The sequence below is a fragment of the Notothenia rossii genome (assembly GCF_949606895.1).
Source record: "Notothenia rossii genome assembly, chromosome: 2".
NCBI classification, from domain to species: Eukaryota; Metazoa; Chordata; class Actinopteri; order Perciformes; family Nototheniidae; genus Notothenia; species Notothenia rossii.
This window is the reverse complement of record NC_136904.1, coordinates 13,865,996-13,885,687: the sequence shown is the minus strand read 5'-3', so window position 1 is coordinate 13,885,687 and position 19,692 is coordinate 13,865,996. Positions and strand designations below refer to the sequence as shown.

At 39.6% G+C, this 19,692-nt stretch overlaps 2 protein-coding genes across 3 annotated transcripts in view; one reads left to right on the top strand and one right to left on the bottom strand.

The window, feature by feature from the left end:
- Positions 1-694: 694 nt before the first annotated feature.
- Positions 695-12,292, bottom strand: gcfc2 (GC-rich sequence DNA-binding factor 2). 2 transcript variants are annotated; one of them, XM_079664103.1, is made up of 18 exons: positions 11,899-12,292; positions 11,467-11,568; positions 10,933-11,127; positions 10,408-10,656; positions 10,122-10,222; positions 9,811-9,947; positions 9,456-9,639; positions 9,104-9,227; positions 8,956-9,007; positions 8,741-8,838; positions 8,417-8,616; positions 8,180-8,324; positions 6,436-6,557; positions 3,589-3,665; positions 2,068-2,134; positions 1,808-1,954; positions 1,541-1,677; positions 695-1,194 (listed from the first exon to the last, which is right to left on the bottom strand). In XM_079664103.1, exons 1-18 carry the CDS (start codon positions 12,218-12,220, stop codon positions 1,062-1,064), a joined length of 2,592 nt encoding a protein of 863 aa, XP_079520229.1. In that variant the 5' UTR covers positions 12,221-12,292; the 3' UTR covers positions 695-1,061. The 2 variants fall into 2 exon arrangements, with proteins under 2 accessions (XP_079520229.1, XP_079520230.1); XM_079664104.1 differs by having other exon boundaries at positions 10,933-11,124.
- Positions 12,293-18,696: 6,404 nt separating this feature from the next.
- The window catches only part of LOC307027975 (intersectin-2-like), a gene marked incomplete at its 5' end in the record, with an annotated part of 20,666 nt that continues 19,670 nt past the window's right edge, over positions 18,697-19,692 (top strand). The window contains one exon of the mRNA XM_079662668.1: positions 18,697-18,739. Coding sequence (XP_079518794.1) covers positions 18,697-18,739 — 43 coding nt within the window. The remainder of the gene's footprint in view (positions 18,740-19,692) is intronic.

Genomic DNA, 19,692 nt, shown 5'->3' with positions numbered 1-19,692 from the left:
ATGATCTGGCACCTGCCCACAGTGCCAAAACCACCAGTAACTGGTGTACTGACCATGGCATTACTGTCCTCGATTGGCCTGCAAATTCCCCTGACCTGAACCCCATAGAGAATATGTGGGGTATTGTGAAGAAGAAGCTGAAAGACACCAGACCCAACAATGCTAATGAGCTAAAGGCCACTATTGAAGCATCCTGGGCATCCATAACACCTCAGCAATGCCACAGGCTGATTGCCTCCATGCCACGCCGCATTGATGCAGTAATCCGTGCAAAAGGATTCCCAACCAAGTACTGAGTGCATTAATGGACATTTTCAAATGTTTGATTGTGTTTTGCTGTTATAAATCTTTTTTTTTTACTTGGTCTGAGGAACTATTCTAATTTTTTGAGATAGGATTTTTGAGTTTTCTTAAGCTGTATGCCATAATCAGCAATATTAAAATAATAAAAGGCTTGCAATATTTCAGTTGATTTGTAATGAATCCAGAATGTATGACATTTTTGTTTTTTTAATTGCGTTACAGAAAATAAAGAACTTTATCACAATATTCTAATTTTCTGAGACAGTCCTGTATATAATGCATATAGTATTAAGAAAAACATTTGACTTTGCCATGACCGTTATTAGAAAGTACAAATGGGCATATATAAACTTCACCATGTCAAGAAGTGAAATCGGACTAAAGCACCAGATATTGTAACAAAATTCAAATATTTATTCATAAAAATAAATGTATCTCCGGTACAAAACAGACAGCAAATTGTTCATGAATAGAAATGGCAGGAATATGATTTGTTCTTCCTCACATAATGTTTCTTGGCAGTTTTAATTGTAAAACATCTAATTTGTTCCACTTATGAGCTCATAATTTAAGCACAACCTTAACAAACGATTATATATCCATTGTTTTCATTCTGCAGTTCAGTGGCTATCTAGCAACCTTTAAAAAAAAAAAGGAGGAGCCCCTCTTCTGCAATACAATATCTTTGACGATAGCTTTCAAAGTACCAGCGTACTCCATTTTCAGTTTGATCCATCTTTCAGTCCAGCGTTTGTTGCTCATACGTCTTCGTGGTTCAGCAGCTGGTGGGAGTAGATCACGTCTTCGTAGCGGTATCTCTCTGATATCGCCATGATGGAATCATTGCACCGGAGACTACTCAGAATCTTCAGCACCTCAACCACAGCAGACCTCCAGGAGAGTAGGACACAGAAAGAGTGCATTACAGTATTGTCTGTTGTTATAAATGTATTAAGAAGAGTCATGACATCTGAGTGAATTTATGCTCAATACATTTCATTTCATTTCATGTCGTCACCAATGCTGCATACTTGATATGATGGGGAAATAGGTACGTACAAATAAAAAACCAGCCTTTTCAATATATAAGTATTACAATTAAGTATTTTGGATTTGAGCATTTGCGTGGCTTTGAAAGGTGAACTTAATGACGTGCTGCATTACGACATAAGAGTCTTTTTTTCATTTCACTCCCACCAAGTTGACCTTACAGCAAAACAAATGTTATGTTCCTTACTTGGTGTTTGGCTCCTCAGGAGGCTGCTGTTTGCAGATGCTATGAGCTTTCTGAACAAGGTGGTTTCTGAAGTTCTGGAGCTGAGGCAAACAGGAATTCTCTCCTTTGAACCAAGAGAGCGGCAGACTGTCTGCTATCTGAAGAAAGAGAGGGAGGAAGTGTGAGGTTAAGAACGTGAGGGGTAGTTGACGAACAGCCAGACCTTTATAAATCAAGCATAAACAAACAATGAAAATACACACATTGATCATTGAAAATACTAAGCACCTTTCTGCATGCATGGACGGCCCTGTTGCTCAGCGTCTGGCTGCACAGCGCGGTCAGCAGGTATCGGTTCAGAAGCTTGTCCAACATCAGTTCCTTCAGCACAGACTCGGGAAGCAGCAAATCCCATTTTCCCATGTTACCTAGCAGCTATACAACATACAAAACAACAATTAACAGCAGCCTGCAAACATTTCCTCCCACAAGGCAAAAACTAAAACAATATAACAAATATTTAAGTATTATTTGTAAGAGAGCAGTACTTTTATGGCCGTCCAGAACTGTTGATCCCTGAAGCGACACTGAGGAGACGAGCTGTCTTCTAGGAACCTGTTAGAAAAACAAACGGTATTAATTACAGATTGAAAATACCAAAGAACGTTATAAAGTCATTTGAAATAATTTGCATTAGACCTGGGGCCGTATTCACAAAGCATTTTATCTTACCGCTAGGAGTGCTCCTAACTCGCGCTAAAACATTTTACGGAGTTTTTTCTTAAAAGTTATTCACAAAGCCTAGAAATGTATTCCTATCAAATAGTTATGGACAGTGCAGTTAGCAGAATACACACATGATGACAAGTTTGTGCAGACCACGATAATGACGTTGTATATGAACGTTAAAGAGAGAGAGCAAACAATAAAAATACGTAAAAATTGCATTAAATCAAGGAGGCAATTAAAAGCACCCTACAAACTATTATCCAATGAGCATATTTCCAGCACTTAAACACTTTCAATAACAGCCCATACCGCCGTTCAAGTCCCCCTATCATGATGAATGAAAACAATCTGCGTGTTGATGGAATGTACTTTCTTTCTATTGACGAACACGTCCTCATCTTTTGATGGCGCAATTATTTGTATGTGCGTCCCGTCAATAGCACCGAACACACCGGGCATACCTGCAATTGCCATGAAGTTGGCTTTGATCCTGTGTAGTTGTTGATTGTCCAAAGGAAACCGGATAAACTGTTGGATGATATGTGGTCTAGAGAGCGTGCTGATGGTTTGGTTTATGGCACGGCTGACTGATGGTTGCGATATTCCTAAATCGTCGGCATTGCAAAGTTGCATTTTTCCTGTTGCTAAATATCGTAGTGTTGCCAAACATTTTATTTCCGGACTAATAGGGTTATTCCTGTTAGTCGGGATGTTATTGCATCCCGCACTAATTCCACAACAAGTTTGATACCCTCACGATTTAGCCTATATCTCTTGATCAATTCACAGTCTTCCATTGTCTCCAAAACATTTCGTCTCGCAGCCGTTTTCAGATTCTTTGTGAATAGGTCTTACTGAGTTAGGAGTCCTCTCGAGGACTTTTAAGCTCTCCTAAACTTAGGTGCTACTTTTAGGCCTAAAACACTTTGTGAATTGCTCTTAGTAATACAATTAGGAGTCCTAAATGTAAGACTGACACGCCCATTATGTTTAGGAGTTTCTCCTAAATTCGCCAGTTAGGAGCTACTTTTAGCCCTAAGATCCTTTGTGAATACGGCCCCTGATCTTTAATCCATCACAGTTAAAGGATGTTGATCGTCTACTGTACAGTCTGTAAAGCCCACTGAGACAAATGTGTAATTGTCGGTTGTTGGGCTTCATACATAATATTTATTTATATTGATTGATAAATGTATCATGAACATGGAAAGAGGTGTAAGAGCATGGGCTAATGAGTGGACATGTCTTCAACAATGATAACACAGGATTAAGTATTTTCTGCTTTCTCCTCGTTAGTCATACAAATGTTCAAACTTAAAAAGGCAGGAAAAGAAACTGACGTTTTAGGGTACAGAGGGATGAAGACATCGTCATCCACGCAGCTCCTCAGTTTGCTGATCACAGCCTCTCTGAAGGCCTGCAGGGGACATGAACACAATGAATACACAAATATATATTGCATATTCAATTATATTGGGGTTAATACAATTAAATATTGAGGACTTATTGCTTTAGTGCAGTGGTTCTCAAACTTTTTCTGTCAGGCCCCCCCTTTGGAGAAAAAAAAAAGTCGGGACCCCCCCAACACAAATAGTCAGGCTCAGTGGTGGCGCCAGAGATTTATTTTGGGGGTGCTGTGGGGTAGTTTGATGTTTCATAGAGGGTGCTCAAACATTTAGGGTTTCCCATTAATGTACCGGGCGCTACAGTGGAATGCAAATACACAATGTACCCGCGACTGTTACAATGAAGGCTCGATAATCAGCTCACTGCATATAGGTGTAAGCAGGGGTAAAGTGCTATTTTTATAGGTGGTGTGTGGACGTCACATTAGGGCTGTGCAATTTAATCGATCCTGCGATATATATCGATATTTTGTTTCCCGAGAAAGTATCGATATTTCAGCCACGGGTATCGATACATTAACTCCCATTCAAATCCCCCGTGTTCCGCCTGGCACTCTGCTCGCTGCCCATTCCCCCCCGTTCGCTTTGCATGAAGAGCGGTTACGTCAGCCAGCCGAGCCGCTAGTGTCGCTGTAGAGCATTTCTAGATACACAGACGCCGGTGTCTTCTTCTCGCAGTGAGTGCGAAGCGGTTCAGAAGAATGGCGGTAAACATTAACCACACTGGAGAGGGTCTTCTCTACCGCCGGAGATATCGGCCCAATCCCAAACCACTCCCTCGACGGAGTGAACTCCGTCTGTAGCCACACTCGCAGCTCAACGAGTCTCCCTCCTGTCAGATGGAGGGAGTGAATACAGCAGCAAGCTTTGGGATGGCCTCCCCTCTCTCCGGCAGAAACAGGAAATGCCGTAACTGTATGTAACAACGGTTTCAAATCAGCATCTCTTAGACAAAAAGTTTAAATTAATAACTCAAATAAAACTCCTAACATCTTTCATTGTGTTTCAAAGCTCTTTTAGTTTTAAACCTGATGTTTATAAGCTTCTTAGTTTTTGCAACAGTCTGTAAATATACACAACTTTATAATAAAATGCACACATTTACCTTTTTCTAGACTAAACACAGGTATGATCCTAAGTAAAACATATGAGGTTATCATGAGGTTGTTAACATCGCAGTTTATCAGTGGATGTTTGCTGGAACTACTTGTTAACAGCTTGACAGCAGCGGACACACACAGCGCGACTCTGGTCAGCACCGCTGCAGACTCGCTGTTTGAGGGCTTGATAGCCCACTCCCCCTCCACACCGCTCCACACTCGTAGGCGGACCCTCCGCGTGAACGCGCAAACGGAGGGGTAGGGTGTAGGGGGCGGTTTGGGAATGGGCCATCGTCACTGCTCAGAGAAGTGCACTTCTCCCAGACCACGTTGATCAGATTATATTCCTGAACACAAATCTGCAGAGAATGTAGATGAAGTTATGTAGAGAGGAGCCTTTCTGTTTAGTGTTTTTGGCTTAAATGTTGTTCTTAGTGACTTGAATTATTGGCTACCTCATATTCTGTGTTAAGCTAAAAATACTGTAAAAGAATCTGTTCAGAACAGGCCACCTGCTGCACCTTTTAATTCTCCATTGTCCATTGTGATACTGCACTTTATGTACTTACGTTTCAAAGGCTTGTAAACTACAGTTGGCACTGTTTCAATAAATGAAACACATGTTCTCACCACATCTTTGAGTCATTTTGTCCAGCATTTGCAAGCTGTAGACTCTCTGTCTAGTCAGAGCCATATATTGTATAATTGATGCTTTCAGTTTTCAGTTGAATTAATTCAATCCAAGTCAATGGAACACTCACAAGATGTCACCTAAATCACACTGTCCCTTTAAAATCTTTCAGAAAATGATGTAAGTGTATCGAATTATATCGAATCGTATCGTTGGCTGAATATCGTGATATATATCGTATCCTGAGCTCAATATCGTGTATCGTATCGTATCGTGAGATTAGTGTATCGCTACAGCCCTACGTCACATAGGGGGGTCTGGGGGCAAGCTCCCCTGGTAAGATTTATTTTTAAATATTGAAGTTGAAAGCATCACTTTGGTGCACTTTGAGGGCAAAATGAAGAGATCTATGGATACATCTCTCAACACCTATATGAAACAGAACTGTAAACAGATTTACTTTTTCTTTATGGATATTTTACAAATCACCCTTTTAAACTGTTTTTACTGTCATATAGTATATCATACCTGTTTTTAATTTATTTTCTTATTTTTTTATAACTATAATGATCATATAAACGTGTGCCTCGGAAATAATTGTTAACATTAATGGTGACCAAAACGTTTGAGACCCACTGAGACCCACTGAGAGAGTCCTTTAGCTCACTGAGCCTCTCAGTCCGACAGGAGAGGACTCTCCTCCACTTTGTTGTTGAAAAAACTCCTTATACCCGTTAGCGTAGCTCGCTAGTACCAGAAGCTAACAACAATGATCTCCGGTACCGGTGCGCTCTCGCTTTCTCTCTCGCGCACGCACACAAAATGGCTCGTTCCACACACACACACACACAGAGCCGAGCTTTAATTAAACACAGAGACGTAACGGACGTAATAGTACTGTACTGTTTTTTCAATAACCATTTTTCCTCCTGGTCTCCCGCGCCCCCCCCTGTCATGCCTCTGCGCCCCCCACTTTGGGAACCACTGCTTTAGTGTAACTTAAAAATCCTAAAGAAGTAAAGCAGGATAATTGCTATGAGTTGGCTTTACCTTGACCGGTTTACTCTGCTCTCCTTCAAAGATGGAGTAGTCCTCCTTCAGTCGGAGACAAACATCCGACACACAGACCGACTGTTGGCGGGACATGGGATCCCACACCAGCTCCACATAGCCTGCGCAGAGACACAGGAAATACACAATGTCATGTTTCTGTAGTTTGACACATCTGTGCTTACAAACAGACAGAGGACGTGAAGTATAGTGTTGAGGGGTTGTTGTAATATAATAAATAACGCTTTCCATTGTGGAGCAGCAAGCTGTTAAAGGAGCAGAAAGCGAGGGGATGAGGGAGAAGAAACATGTTGTTCTTAAAGAGCAACAGGTACAGAAACTGGTAAGAACATGTTTTTCTCTTGGAAATCGTGTTCAGACTTGCCAGAGCACATTTGGGCAAAACTACTTTTTTAACCTGAATATAACCGCCACAGCTCCAAAGCACTTGCACCCCCAAAATGACCTTCAACTCACAATAGCTTTTTTAATCATCAATTCATCTGCTGATTTTTTTTTTTTTTTAGAATAACCGATTCATCGTTTGGTTTATAAATTGTTAGAAAACACTATAAAAAACTCATCCCAGTTTCTTATAGTCCGAGGTGATTTCTTTCAATGTCTTGTTTTGTCAGTCCAAATCCAAACAATATTAAAGGTCCCATGTCATGCTTTTCTGGTTATTACCCGTCCCCTTGTGTGTTATGAAGCTTGTTCTGCATGTAAACGGTCTGCAGAGTCACAAACCCTCAAAGTACACCCTGTAGCGAGTAAAACTCCATCCATCCATCTTCTCCCGCTTATCCGTGGTCGGGTCGCGGAGGTAGCAGTTCCAGCAGAGAGCCCCAAACTTTATTTTCCCTGGCCACATCAACCAGCTCTGACTGGGGGATCCCAAGGCGCTCCCATGCCAGCGAAGAGATATAATCCCTCCACCTGGTCCTAGGTCTACCCCTTGGTCTCTTCCCAGCTGGACGTGCCTGGAACACCTCCCTAGGGAGGCGCCCAGGTGGCATCCTAACTAGGTGCCCGAACCACCTCAACTGGCTCCTTTCAACGCGAAGGAGGAGCGGTTCAACTCCGAGTCCCTCCCGGATGACCGAACTTCTCACCTTATCCCTAAGGGAGACACCAGCCACCCTGCGGAGAAAACCCATCTCGGCCGCTTGTACCCGCGATCTCGTTCTTTCGGTCATGACCCATCCTTCATGACCATAGGTGAGGGTAGGAACGAAAATGGCGCGGTAGACAGAGAGCTTTGCCTTCTGGCTCAGCTCCCTTTTCGTCACAACGGTGCGGTAAAGAGACTGCAGTACCGCTCCCGCTGCTCCGATTCTCCGACCCATCTCACGCTCCATTGTTCCAACAAGCCGTTTAGGACAGAGAGTGAATACACATACTATACAGAGTTGCTGTATGAGAAACCAATGTGAGTTTGGAAAATTGCACAATATAAATCTATTTTAGTAGACCTCCACAATGGAATTATGATCAGTAGAAATGGCCATGACATGGGACCTTTAAGATAAATATCATATAAAACAAAGAGAAGCAGGAAATGTTTATATTTGAGGCTGAAAAGGCGTTTCCTACTCTATTTGCATTCAAAATGTGTTTTTTTTCTCTGTAGATTGACTAATAGTTGCAGCTCTACATCAAATAGCTTTTACCAATGTGCTCTTCCTATTGCATTTGACCACATTACACACATTTAAAACATGCCTTATTAGTGAGTGTGTGCTACCTGTCAATTTGGGTACGACGGTCTTTTCTATGACATTAGACAGTGTCTGTCTGTCTGTGTTCTCCAGCTCCTCGTGACCATGACCATGACAAAATGTCTCCACTGCTGCGAACCACGGGAAGTTTTCAAAGTCCCCACTGTCACTCTGTTACAAAACAAATATAAAAAGGTCAAAAGTTGTGCTATGACATCTGTGAGCATGTAAGAGCTAGTGTCTGTGTTTGTGTCCACAAGTACCTTTAATGGGTTCCATGGCAGTAGCTGATGTCTAATAATGGGGTTCAACAACTTGGGCAGACACAGAGAGATGTAGGCATTGTGGTAAGAGTCAGAGTAAGACCCTCTCCACTCCTCAAATCGGGACAAAATCTTCTTCACGCTGGAAAAGTCATCCTGGACGTCAGAAAACACCGCCTGGGACCTCAAGAGGATATCAGCTGGAGAGAGAGCAGAGCGAAGTGCAGCATGAGCAACACTTAATCCGATCACTGTGTAGTGTTAAAGAAAACATCTGGCCTGTAGGTGAAAGCCATTAGTCTATTAGATTTGATTCCTTCTCACCTATCTTCTTCTGCAGCTGCTCCTCCTCTTCTGCTGAGGGCTGGGTGTCTTCAGGTAGATCAAAGTCTTCTTCAGCTTTAACACCAGAGTCTGCACCGCTAACATATGTAAAGTAGAGTATAGTACCCATTTCAATCTTGTTTATGTAAAGAAGATATCAAATATATGAAAAAAGTTATAAACCAAAGAAATAACAGAAATATTTCTACACTCACCTTTGAGTTTCTGTTCCATTAGTTGGGCTTCCACCCTGCTCATTGGTGCCATCTAAAAAAAGTGGGATAGATCAATCGGGTTCATGTACATATTATTTCTGGAGAGTATTTTGCTCCACATTGTACATCGACACAAGATGTAACTTACAGCTGATCTGCTGCAGGCGGTCTGCCTGCTCACTGGTCCTCTGTCGTCTCTGAGCCAACAGCGCCTCCATGTGGTCGGACAGCAGGGAGTGCAGATCCAGCTCCACAGAGTTGATCTCCACAACCTGCCAACAATCAGAAAATCATCAACCAGTCAGGACATTCTGCAGCTTCCTGTTGTTTTAAGGAGGAGAGCTCAAACTGTTCCATACAAGCTGTTAGAGTTACACCAAAGTGCCTGATTATGACACAGAGCTTTGAATAGAAAGAGAGATCAAACAATAATTCATTGACATTAGCTTTTATGTAACAGTTAAAAGACATTAACAGAACAGATTCACTCCTTTTCTTACCTTCTCCCGTAGACACTCCACCACGTTGTGGACATAGAGGTTCGTGTCCCTGTAAAACCTGAGTTGTCTCTCAGAGGAACTTTCCTCCAGATTCTCGGCGGATGCCCGAGCGTTCTCCACATCGCCCTCCATCCTCCTCAGCTCCGCCTGCCGGGCGCTGTGCACCTCCTTCAGGGATTCAAGTCTAAAGAGAGAAACAATTGTAACTGTAATTATAGAAATTGAATCAATTTATAATGTATTAACGATTTTCTTTTTTTCTTTTTAAATAACATTATTAGGTTATATCAGATCAGTATTTGATTCGTAAATGCTATCCCTGTTGACATTACAGAATGTAAAGGAGGAAACTTACTTTCCAGTGATCCTCTTCTTGACCATTGAGACACTGACGGCAGGAAAAGTTGGTATTTTGAGCCCTTTTGATTTTTTCCTTTGTCTGTTCCGCTTGTTGCTGCTGCTGTAGCTGCTGGATTCACTGCCAGATGGGCTCTGACAGGAAGGAAAGAAAAGGATAAAGGATGTAACAGCTGTAGTACTCAGGAGGATAGTTACACTTATGGAAGCCTTGAGTGTTTATTAATATAAACTATTATCCCACTTAGATACAAGAAGAGTGAGACACAGAAAAATGTAATACAGTAAAAAGATATCAAATATATTTACCTGTTCTCCCGGCCGTCTCTTGACTCCCTTCTCGATTTGTGTCTCCTCCCAAAGGTGCTGCTCATCTACATCAGATCCTGAGAGATTGTCATCACTGTCTCCTAGATTTACACACAAACATACAAAATAGTAAACTTCACAATTAGGTGCAAAACAGACACAGAGATTTTCAGACAGCCAGCCTAGTTTCATGTCTATGACGCTCATACAACAGACTATTTTAGTATAATTCAGTTACTACAACAGAAGATTGAAAAACACCATCGATTCTCCCTGCTTTTCATACCAAGTTTATCTGCAATCCTCTCCCTAATGCTCTTCAGTCTTGGAGCGAACTCAATTCTTTTCTCGTGATCATCCGGCTCATCATCGTCATCATCAACTCTTTCTTCGTCATCTTCCCTGCTGTAGTGATCCGGGGTGCTACCAGCTGAGCTGTGGCCGTCTCTACCCAGGGAAATGAATTCTTTCTGGGCTCGATTGGCGCGACGCTGCCATCGAGCTGCCTTGATCTCTTTAGCATTAGGGATGACTGCTGTAAAGACAAATAAATGCAGGTATGGACAATGAACATGTATGGAACAAACATCGATCCACCTGTTGATCCACACATACATCCGGAAACCTTATACAGACATTTCTCCAAAAGCATGCAGGCTTATTTTGAAGTGTTTCTGTAGGACCCTGCAGTTTTGTCTAAAACCTTTATCATACACACACCAACATCTATCAGTGGATTCAAAACCCTGACTGTTTTCCTCTCTGACACACACATACAGTATAAACACACACACACAAAAAAACCTCATACCTGGTTTAGTAGCAGAGCGGCTGGAGTCTGAGCTAGCTGAGGGAGACCTGGCATCACATTCATCACTTTCATTGTCATCATCGTCATCATCATCCTTATTGCTGTCGTCATCATCAGTGCGGGGCAGATCATGTGGTGAAGCCTGACTGTCTGAGTCTTGCCTGGGAGAAGCAGACGGAGGGACAACTTTACCTGCTGGGGCGGGAAGAGAGGAGAGGGAGATATGCCAAAAAAAAATGTCACAATGTGATGATGTTAGCCAACATGTTTTCCTTATTATAATAAGAGAAAACTTCTTACTACATGTATACAGTTTATAAGCACCTTTTTGAAAACAACACACCTCTACACTTAAAAAATGCATAAATAAGTATGTGTCCTCCTACCACTTGTTTTTAATATCCATTATTGTTCTATATTACGGGAGAAGGCATTAGATCTAAAAAGCTTGCACCTGACGTATCAGTATTGGACGTATACTTTGTTTTAATACAAATCTATGTCTGTAATGGCACATCTATCAGTGTGGCATACCTCTTCTTTGTTTGGTCTTGGCAGGTGATGCTTCCTTCTTCTTCACTTGGAACAGCACAGCTTTATCAGAAGACTTCTTCAGTTTAAATGTTGGTTCCTTAGCTGAGAAAATAATAAAGAAAATAGATCCATGAGCAAAAACCTGCTGTTAAGGCTTCAAACGCAGCGGAAATGGGGATAATATAAATAAATGTAAATTATGATAATGTACCTGGGGATACAATCCTAAAGTTACACGTCTAATTAGATGCATTCTGTCAGTACATTTAAATAGTTTTGAGCATGATATTGACATTTTATTTCATATATTATGTTGCTCTCTTTATATATACAGTCTATGGTTGCTCTACGTTGGGTAAACGTCTGACCCGGTCTGACCTGAGTCCATCTTTAAAAATATTGATTTAAAACTCTATATCCCCACTTATTTACCTTCTTTGTCATCAGAGAAACTGAGAATTGAGTTTGTTGTCTTATGAACCTCATCTCTGTCTTTATTTCTTTCTCCTCCTTCTTCTGTCACTTCCACCGTATCCCCGTCCTCTCCACTGCTGCTGCCCGGCTTTGGAGGCGTCGCTTCCCGCTTGGAGCTACACGTAATGCCGCGGCCCTGGGACAGTTTCTCAGGCTTATTTACCGCAACTGGAGCCTCCTCAGTTTCCACTCCATGTCCCCGGGTCTTCCGCTCGTCCTCCTCGTCACTAGAGTTGTCTTTTCTCTGTCGAAAGTTTCTCCGAGGCTTTTTATTAAACATGTTTTATTCACTTACATGGAGGTAGTAACTTGGTTGTAGAACCGTGGTACGTCAAGTCAGAAACCGCTTTCACTGTCGTAAAGCGTTAGGGAAAATAGCCGCAATGCACTGTGGGCTATGTCGTTTTTTTTGTTCGTTTAAACTTAAACTGGCCATCCTGAATAAAAACGTAGGCGACGTGAGTTTAATTTGGCGTTATTTTAAACCGGCACTGTAAATTAAATAATTTCCCATAAGGTTGTTAACTGTAGTTCTGGATACTCTGTATTACCAGTTCTTATTGGGACCATCTGTGCTACTGAGTATAGGAATAATATTCAGGAGACATTAATAATGTATGGCTGTTGCCTCGGAAGATTATCCTGAGTTACATGTTAGCCACAATCAGTTGGTTGAGGAGCAAGACCGTCCTCATTTCATTTATACAGTCTTCAAACTATCTTTTAATCAACATATGATACTGTATATTATACCACTCTGTGTGTCTCCTGACAGAAGCTTATTTCTGCAAGTATAAGAAAGACAACTTTCTAAAAATCTAATAACATTAAGTACATCCAAATAATAAGCTTCCTCAAAAATAATGAGTTCGTTTTTGAAAATAATAATATAGTTTGTCTAAATAATGAGAAATTATAATGACAGACATTCTGAAAATAAATCGAAATAATTAATATCTCAAAATAATGACAACGTTTTGGAAAATAAAAACTAATATCCCAAAATAATTATAGTATTAAAAAGAAAATAACTGAAAGTCTAAAAAAAAAAAAACATTTTTCGAAATATTGACAAAAAAAAAAAGTAATATCAAAATAATGAGTTAATATCTCTAAATATATACATCATGTCTCAAATAAAGAATTTTACTTTGACTGAGACCACTAAGTCATTATTTGTTGGAGGATTCTCATTATTTTGAGTAGGACCTTTTTTTATAAAATCGGTGGCGAAAATGGGCCTCCACAGTATGAAGGAGTTTGTACTCCACTAAACGAGATTATTGCCAGGTACGTTTACACATACAAGGAATCTGCTTTTGCTGTTTGGTGGTGAAAACATGCGCGTCACTTTGTTAGAAAAAGTGGTCTGGACCATTTCTCCAGATTTAACATCAGCATAGCAGAAGACAAAATATATCCCTCTCCTGAGAGCTGAACCTTGAGCACCTGCATGAAGAACCAATGCATATACCTCTGGACCACCAATGTGTCAGAAGGTTGCTGGATTAAGACCCACCATGGCAAAGTATAAGAGATATGGAAAGCAAGAAGGAGTTTGTTTGTTTGTAGCCTTTATTTAACCAGGTGAAAGCCCCTTGAAATCAAAAGATCTCTTTTTTAAGGGTGACCTGCAGGACATTAGTTACACATGTAACATAAAAACAACAGAACAACAATAAGGATGACATACAACATAATGTACAGGGTACAGTTTACAAACTCTATTTACAGTGACAGGTACCATGAGTATCAAACAGCATGTCACCCAGCCGAGTTTTAAAATGATGCAGGGGAACGAAAGTGCTCAGTTGTAAACATGTTTGCAGACTGTTCCAAGTTAGTGGAGCTGCACAACTAAAAGCTTTCTTTTGATGTGATAATGTGAAAACTGGGACTAAGAAGGACTCTTGGTAGGTTTGAGATCTTTGATTTGAGGCTCTTCTCCACTATAGCAGTGAGATCACGCACACATTTAACAACATATCAGCAGCACAATATACAAAATAACTTTGTATTTTTGTATATTCACTAGAGTTAAGCAAATGCAATTAAAAAAGAAAATCCTTGATGCAAAAGCTTTGATACCTTACACACATGTAATGTAGTAAAACCACTGAGGTAAGTGTTAGGAGATTTGTGATGTGATTTTGGTAGGACTTGACTTTATGATAGGGATGTTATTTAATATTGCGTTGCAGTCTGCTTACTTAAAGAAACAAAACAATTGAAATGGAGCAGAGTGCTACAATATGTATTGGTTTTAAAAGTCACATTATTGGAAAATTAGAAAAAATTGTATTCGTGAGGTGGATGTAATTATTACAAATAAAAATGACACAATTTTATATATATATATATATATATATATATACATATATATATATATATACAATTTTGAATTTTTTATTTTTTTATATATATATCCGACCAATAGGAACAGGTTAAAAAACAAATATATATATATATATTTTTACCTGTTCCTATTGCTCGGATCCAGTCAGCTGACAGATCGTCTGACCCCTGCTGTTTTGACAGGAAGACATTTCAAAACGTTCCCTGTTTACTGTCGTTTAAATATCTGTTTTTTACATTTTCTATTTAAAGTGTACTAACATGTCCACATTGCACATCTTGACACTAAACCAGTGTTCTTGCTTATTATATTTCTTTGTGCACGCAATTTTTCAGTTAAACTTTTAAAAAGTGGTATGGACAGCATAAGGAAATAAGTTGAAAGAAAAATATAAAAATAATAAAAATTAAATGTAAAAATGAAATATGTTTAACAACAAAAAATGAGATAAAAAACAAATAGAAAACTTAGAACAATGAATATATGATAAACTGCATATTATATTTCAGAGTGGAAGGCTGTGCAGATTTTAAGATAGGCAGATATAAATATTGAAATGTGTACAAAATATGGGAATTTTCTTATGCACCTATATGCTTAAAAAAAGACAGTACTTGGGTTGTCCTGTGTTGCATTCTCCCTTATCTGTCTCCCACGAGTTGTCCCCCTCTCCATCTGTTAACTCCCTCTCTCTCCTCCCACTCGCCGGACGCTCACACGTTAACAGCGATCCTTCGACGTCAGCCATGTTGTTGCTGTTGCACACTGAGCTGTCAGCAACAGGTTACTTTGAGGAGCAACGCAGCTAAACTTGAACATTTATACCACACATTCTGCTCTCTTCGGATAATAAACCTTTGCAGTGTGTCCGGGAACAAGTCCCCAAGTGGCGGATGATACCTTCAGGGTCCCCGGAAGCTCGGAAGTTGGTGTTTTTCTGGTCGTTGTGAGAGAGGTAAGCAAGCGAAACTGCTTATCTAAGCATGAGTGTAACTTTAATACTGTTCATGTCTCCATAGATTACTTTTAAGTTACTCACAAGTGTTTGGACTATGTGCATGTTGATGTTCGTTTAGTTGATTTGATTCTGGAATATAAAAGGAAAACTATATTTAAAGGAGTTGATTCTGGCTTGGATGGGAGTTAGGTTAGCTATAGCTAAGTTATGATTTCATGGTATTATTATCGACAGTGGTGTATAGTAACGAAGTAGATTCACCCAGGTAATGTACTTAAGTACAATTTTGAAGTAGGCTACTTGTACTTTACTTGAGTATTTCGATTTTAGACTTTGTACTTCTAACACATTACGATTCAGAAGTAAATCCTGTACTTTTACTTCATATCTTTAGTTACTTTGCAGATTTGGTTTAATGATGTAAAGTATAATCAACATTTAAAAGACTTTGAGTAACATTCACAACCCTGCAGTATATAAAGTAATACAAACTAGCTGCACCTTTTCCAGCTTTGATAAACTCATTAATGCATCAATAATTATAATCAAAACATATCATTTATATCATTCTCAAATGGTCCAAACTACATAGTGAGTAATTTTGATTTTGGTTATTTAAGTATATTTCTATGCTAATACTTATACTTATTTCTATACTACTTTTACTTAGGTACAATATCTTATGACTTTTTCTACCTCTGATTATCTTTACCTACACACTAAGTTCAGTGTTACCTTCGTAAAGGCAGCTTTGCCGGTCAATCCCCTAAATTCCTCTCGGTTCAAACGAGTTGAGCAGGTTGCAGTCTGGTGACAAGTGATCAGGGAATGTTACTCTATCAGTTTATCATTCAGACTCACACAGGGAGGATCAACTCCTTTTGAGAATAAAGACTGTGGAGTAACAGTGCCCAAGCTTTTATATTTCTTTCTTTTGGCCTTTTTTTGGGTTGTCACATTGTGGGTGTCCTTATCTGAGAATTGTCTAAAATTATATAATCAGATCCACCATAAATAACCATAATTTCCAACTAGGGTTGCTACTAAAGATTTGTCTTCACCATAGGTTTATGAGTACTTAATTGATGAGTATAAATTACTTGATTTAGAAGACATTTGTCTTTGTTTAAAATCCTTCCTAATTTTCAATCTACAGCGGACTGATGCTTAAAAAGCTATCCTGCAAAAATGATTGCATGATTGCATTGATATTATAATTAATGTTATTTAGAACATTTCAATGCAACTTTCATTATCTAGCAATCATTACCTCACACTGATAAACTAACTGAAAAATTGCACGTCTACAATTTAGCTTACTGCCATGGAGGCTTTTCCATATTCTCGGGACCTTTTATATTAGAGGTCCAGTGTGGATGTTTCAGTTCCTAATGGGAAGTACATGTTGAAGAGTCTGCTACAGGATGGAGAGTATCAGCTGTTCCGTGTAGAGAAGATGATGCTAAAATACTGAAGTGAACGTTTATGTTTGCATGCCCCTTCGGTTGTTAAAGGAGAGTGTTGTTGTCTATTATTGCTTCGACACACACATACAGTTTAATACAGAGATTGAATGCTTGCCAAGCATTCAATCTTGTTATCGCTGTCACTACCTGTAATGTAAAATACTTTCTGTTCTTGGTAGCTTCCTTTCTTTCTTCGTACTTTAATGCTCAACATGGGCTTTAATTGTTGCTGTTCACCTTACTGATATTATTTTATAATTGCTTGGCAGAGAAGTGAAAAGGAACTGATCAACCTGGTTTTGATCTCAATGTTACCAAACTGTCTGTAGACTGAATATTCTTCAAAGCAAGACAATGAATGCCTTCCAAATGAGCTTTACCTTAGACCTTTCTTCAGAGTGAAAGGTCAGGATGGCCATGTTAATCATTATTACAGTATCAACATTATCAGTATGGAAATCATTATTATTACAGTATTAACATTATCAGTATGGCAATCACTGGGTGCATTGCCAATTTATTGTCAAGTGTGACCATTTGCACTATAATAATGGTGTGGAGATGTAAAGTGTTACTAGTCGGATAACCCCTACTCCTTCTTTATTAACACACATGAGAGGAAACCCATGCGCATATACACACAATACTGCCAGAAATACACTGTTTTAGTTATATATCAGTTTTATAAAATATCAATGTTTCTCCACTCCTGTCATAACCTGACATATGAACAAATCAGGGCGGGCCAAAGCAGACTAAAGGAGGGAGAGGCCAGCCTTGCCTCTTAAGAAAACAAAACACAGCATTGCAAACAGTGTTAATGAAAACCAATCTGAAACACTCCTAAAGATCTTTGCAGCAGTTGCTGAGAGAGGCAACCAGACAGAAAGACAGGAAACAATAATAATGAATAGCCAAAGAAACATTGGGTCATTTTATTTTACATAGATCTACTAACACACACACACACACACACGCACACTTACACATACACACACACACACACACACGCACACGCACACGCACACACAGAGAGGGAGATAGAGTCATCGGGATGGAGTTGATGTCATTGGTGTGAGGTCAGTGAGCCAGGCGGCTGAAAATCTATCATTTCGCAGAACAGATAGTGCTTGTTTCAGAACAGAGAAGTGATGAGGACAGGTCAGGGTCACACAACTGGTATGGTATAGATTTAGCGATAGAGAGATTGACATATATTTACAATGACACATGAAAAGACAGAGGGAGAAAGAGGAAAACATGACTATCTAAAAGACAGCCAAGGAATGAGGAAGGGAAGTAATGAAGAGAGGAGAAAAGGTTTATTGTAAATCATCCTTTTTTATCTCAGGTTCTTCATTGTGTTCGGTATTTTCTTCTGTCAAGGTAAATAGTCTATATGGCAGCAAGGTGAAGTATAACAAGTGCATACTAAACAGAGCATATGACAAGCACAGACATACAAAGAGGAAAATACATGCAGGGTTCAAAGCTACTGATAGTACCAAGGTCAGGGACAGCCAGGCTATTTATCCAACAGTTTTCATTGTTGTATAAACTAACGGAGAGACGGAAATGTCCCAGTCTTTCTGGAGAAACCAAAGCAGAACTAAAGGTGAGGTCTGACCGCCATAAGCGAGCCATAAATGAAAAGAAACACCCCCTCTGAGGAATTGTGGTGTTTCTTTAAACACCATACACAAGCCAGACATGAATTCATTATTATATGTTTCACGTTGGACTCTAAGATATACTTCAATGCACTTCTTGTTTTCTTATTCAAATGAAAATGTGTAGGCCGAAAGAAGTTAGTACATTTGGATTGGTTTAACAAACGGCCGTGCATTAGTGTTCAAGGCTTAGAGCAGGAATAACGTTTAGTGAATCCAGACTTTATTTAACTGCTTCGCCTCATTCATTTATGTTATAATGATCTTTCTGACTGGAAACTTTTTTGTACTGTTGCTTTTTTGTAAATGAAACACCCTTTTGTGGACTTTGAAGAGGAGGCAGCAGAAGGTATGTAGGACGAGCACAAACGCTACGAGTACCCGGCAGTGCAGGGCGGACGGCTGAGATGAGTTTATGCAAATTGGTCTGAAAATAGTCCTAGGAATACTAAAGTATCCCTAGCTGTAATTACTCCTGTCACGGATGCCTGTTGTTCGTACAGGTAATAATGCTGCAGTGGTCTGCACTGAATTGAATGCAATCCTCATAGAAAGTTACCAGACACTGGCAACACGGTGTGTATTACATATCACTCTCTTTTTGAGTACTATTAGCCACCTGTACTATAGAAAATTGAGTTTTGCGACCTTTCAACCTACAGGGAGGATTTTCTTTCTAAAGAATGAGGTCACGCTATACCGATCAACACCTGACTGTCGCCCTTCCCCCTCCCCATGTCTGTGGATGAGTTATTACGTAAACTACAGGTTGAGATTCAATCTGAGTCATATGTCTATTTACATATCCAACCATGACAACACTAATGGGACTACTGTGTGGACACTACTATGTGTCCAATACAAGTCCAGCATCAGACCAGTAGTAAAACATAGTGCCATCTTAATCTTATTCTGACAAAGATCTTATAACTGCAATATTGGTGAATGTACCTTTTAGCAAGTCTGGAAGACTTCACCAGCTTTAAGTAGTAATGCTGTGATCCTTGAGGATGTATTGTTTTTTTTTAATTATCAGTGTTTTAACAACACGTTTTAAAATCAGATTTGTTGATCAACGAGGATATTCATTAAAACACTAAAATATTGTTTTATCTAACTTGTTATCAGGGTAAATGCTGAATAATAATACATTTGACTTGTCTCTTACCAAAACATTTCCATAAAGGGGCGTTAAGTAAATGTTCCCAAGCTACACTAACATTTCCAATTATTCCAAAAGCATCTTCACACAATGGTGTAGCTCGAGCTTAAATCAAAGTTTTGCTTCTTCTTGACAATATG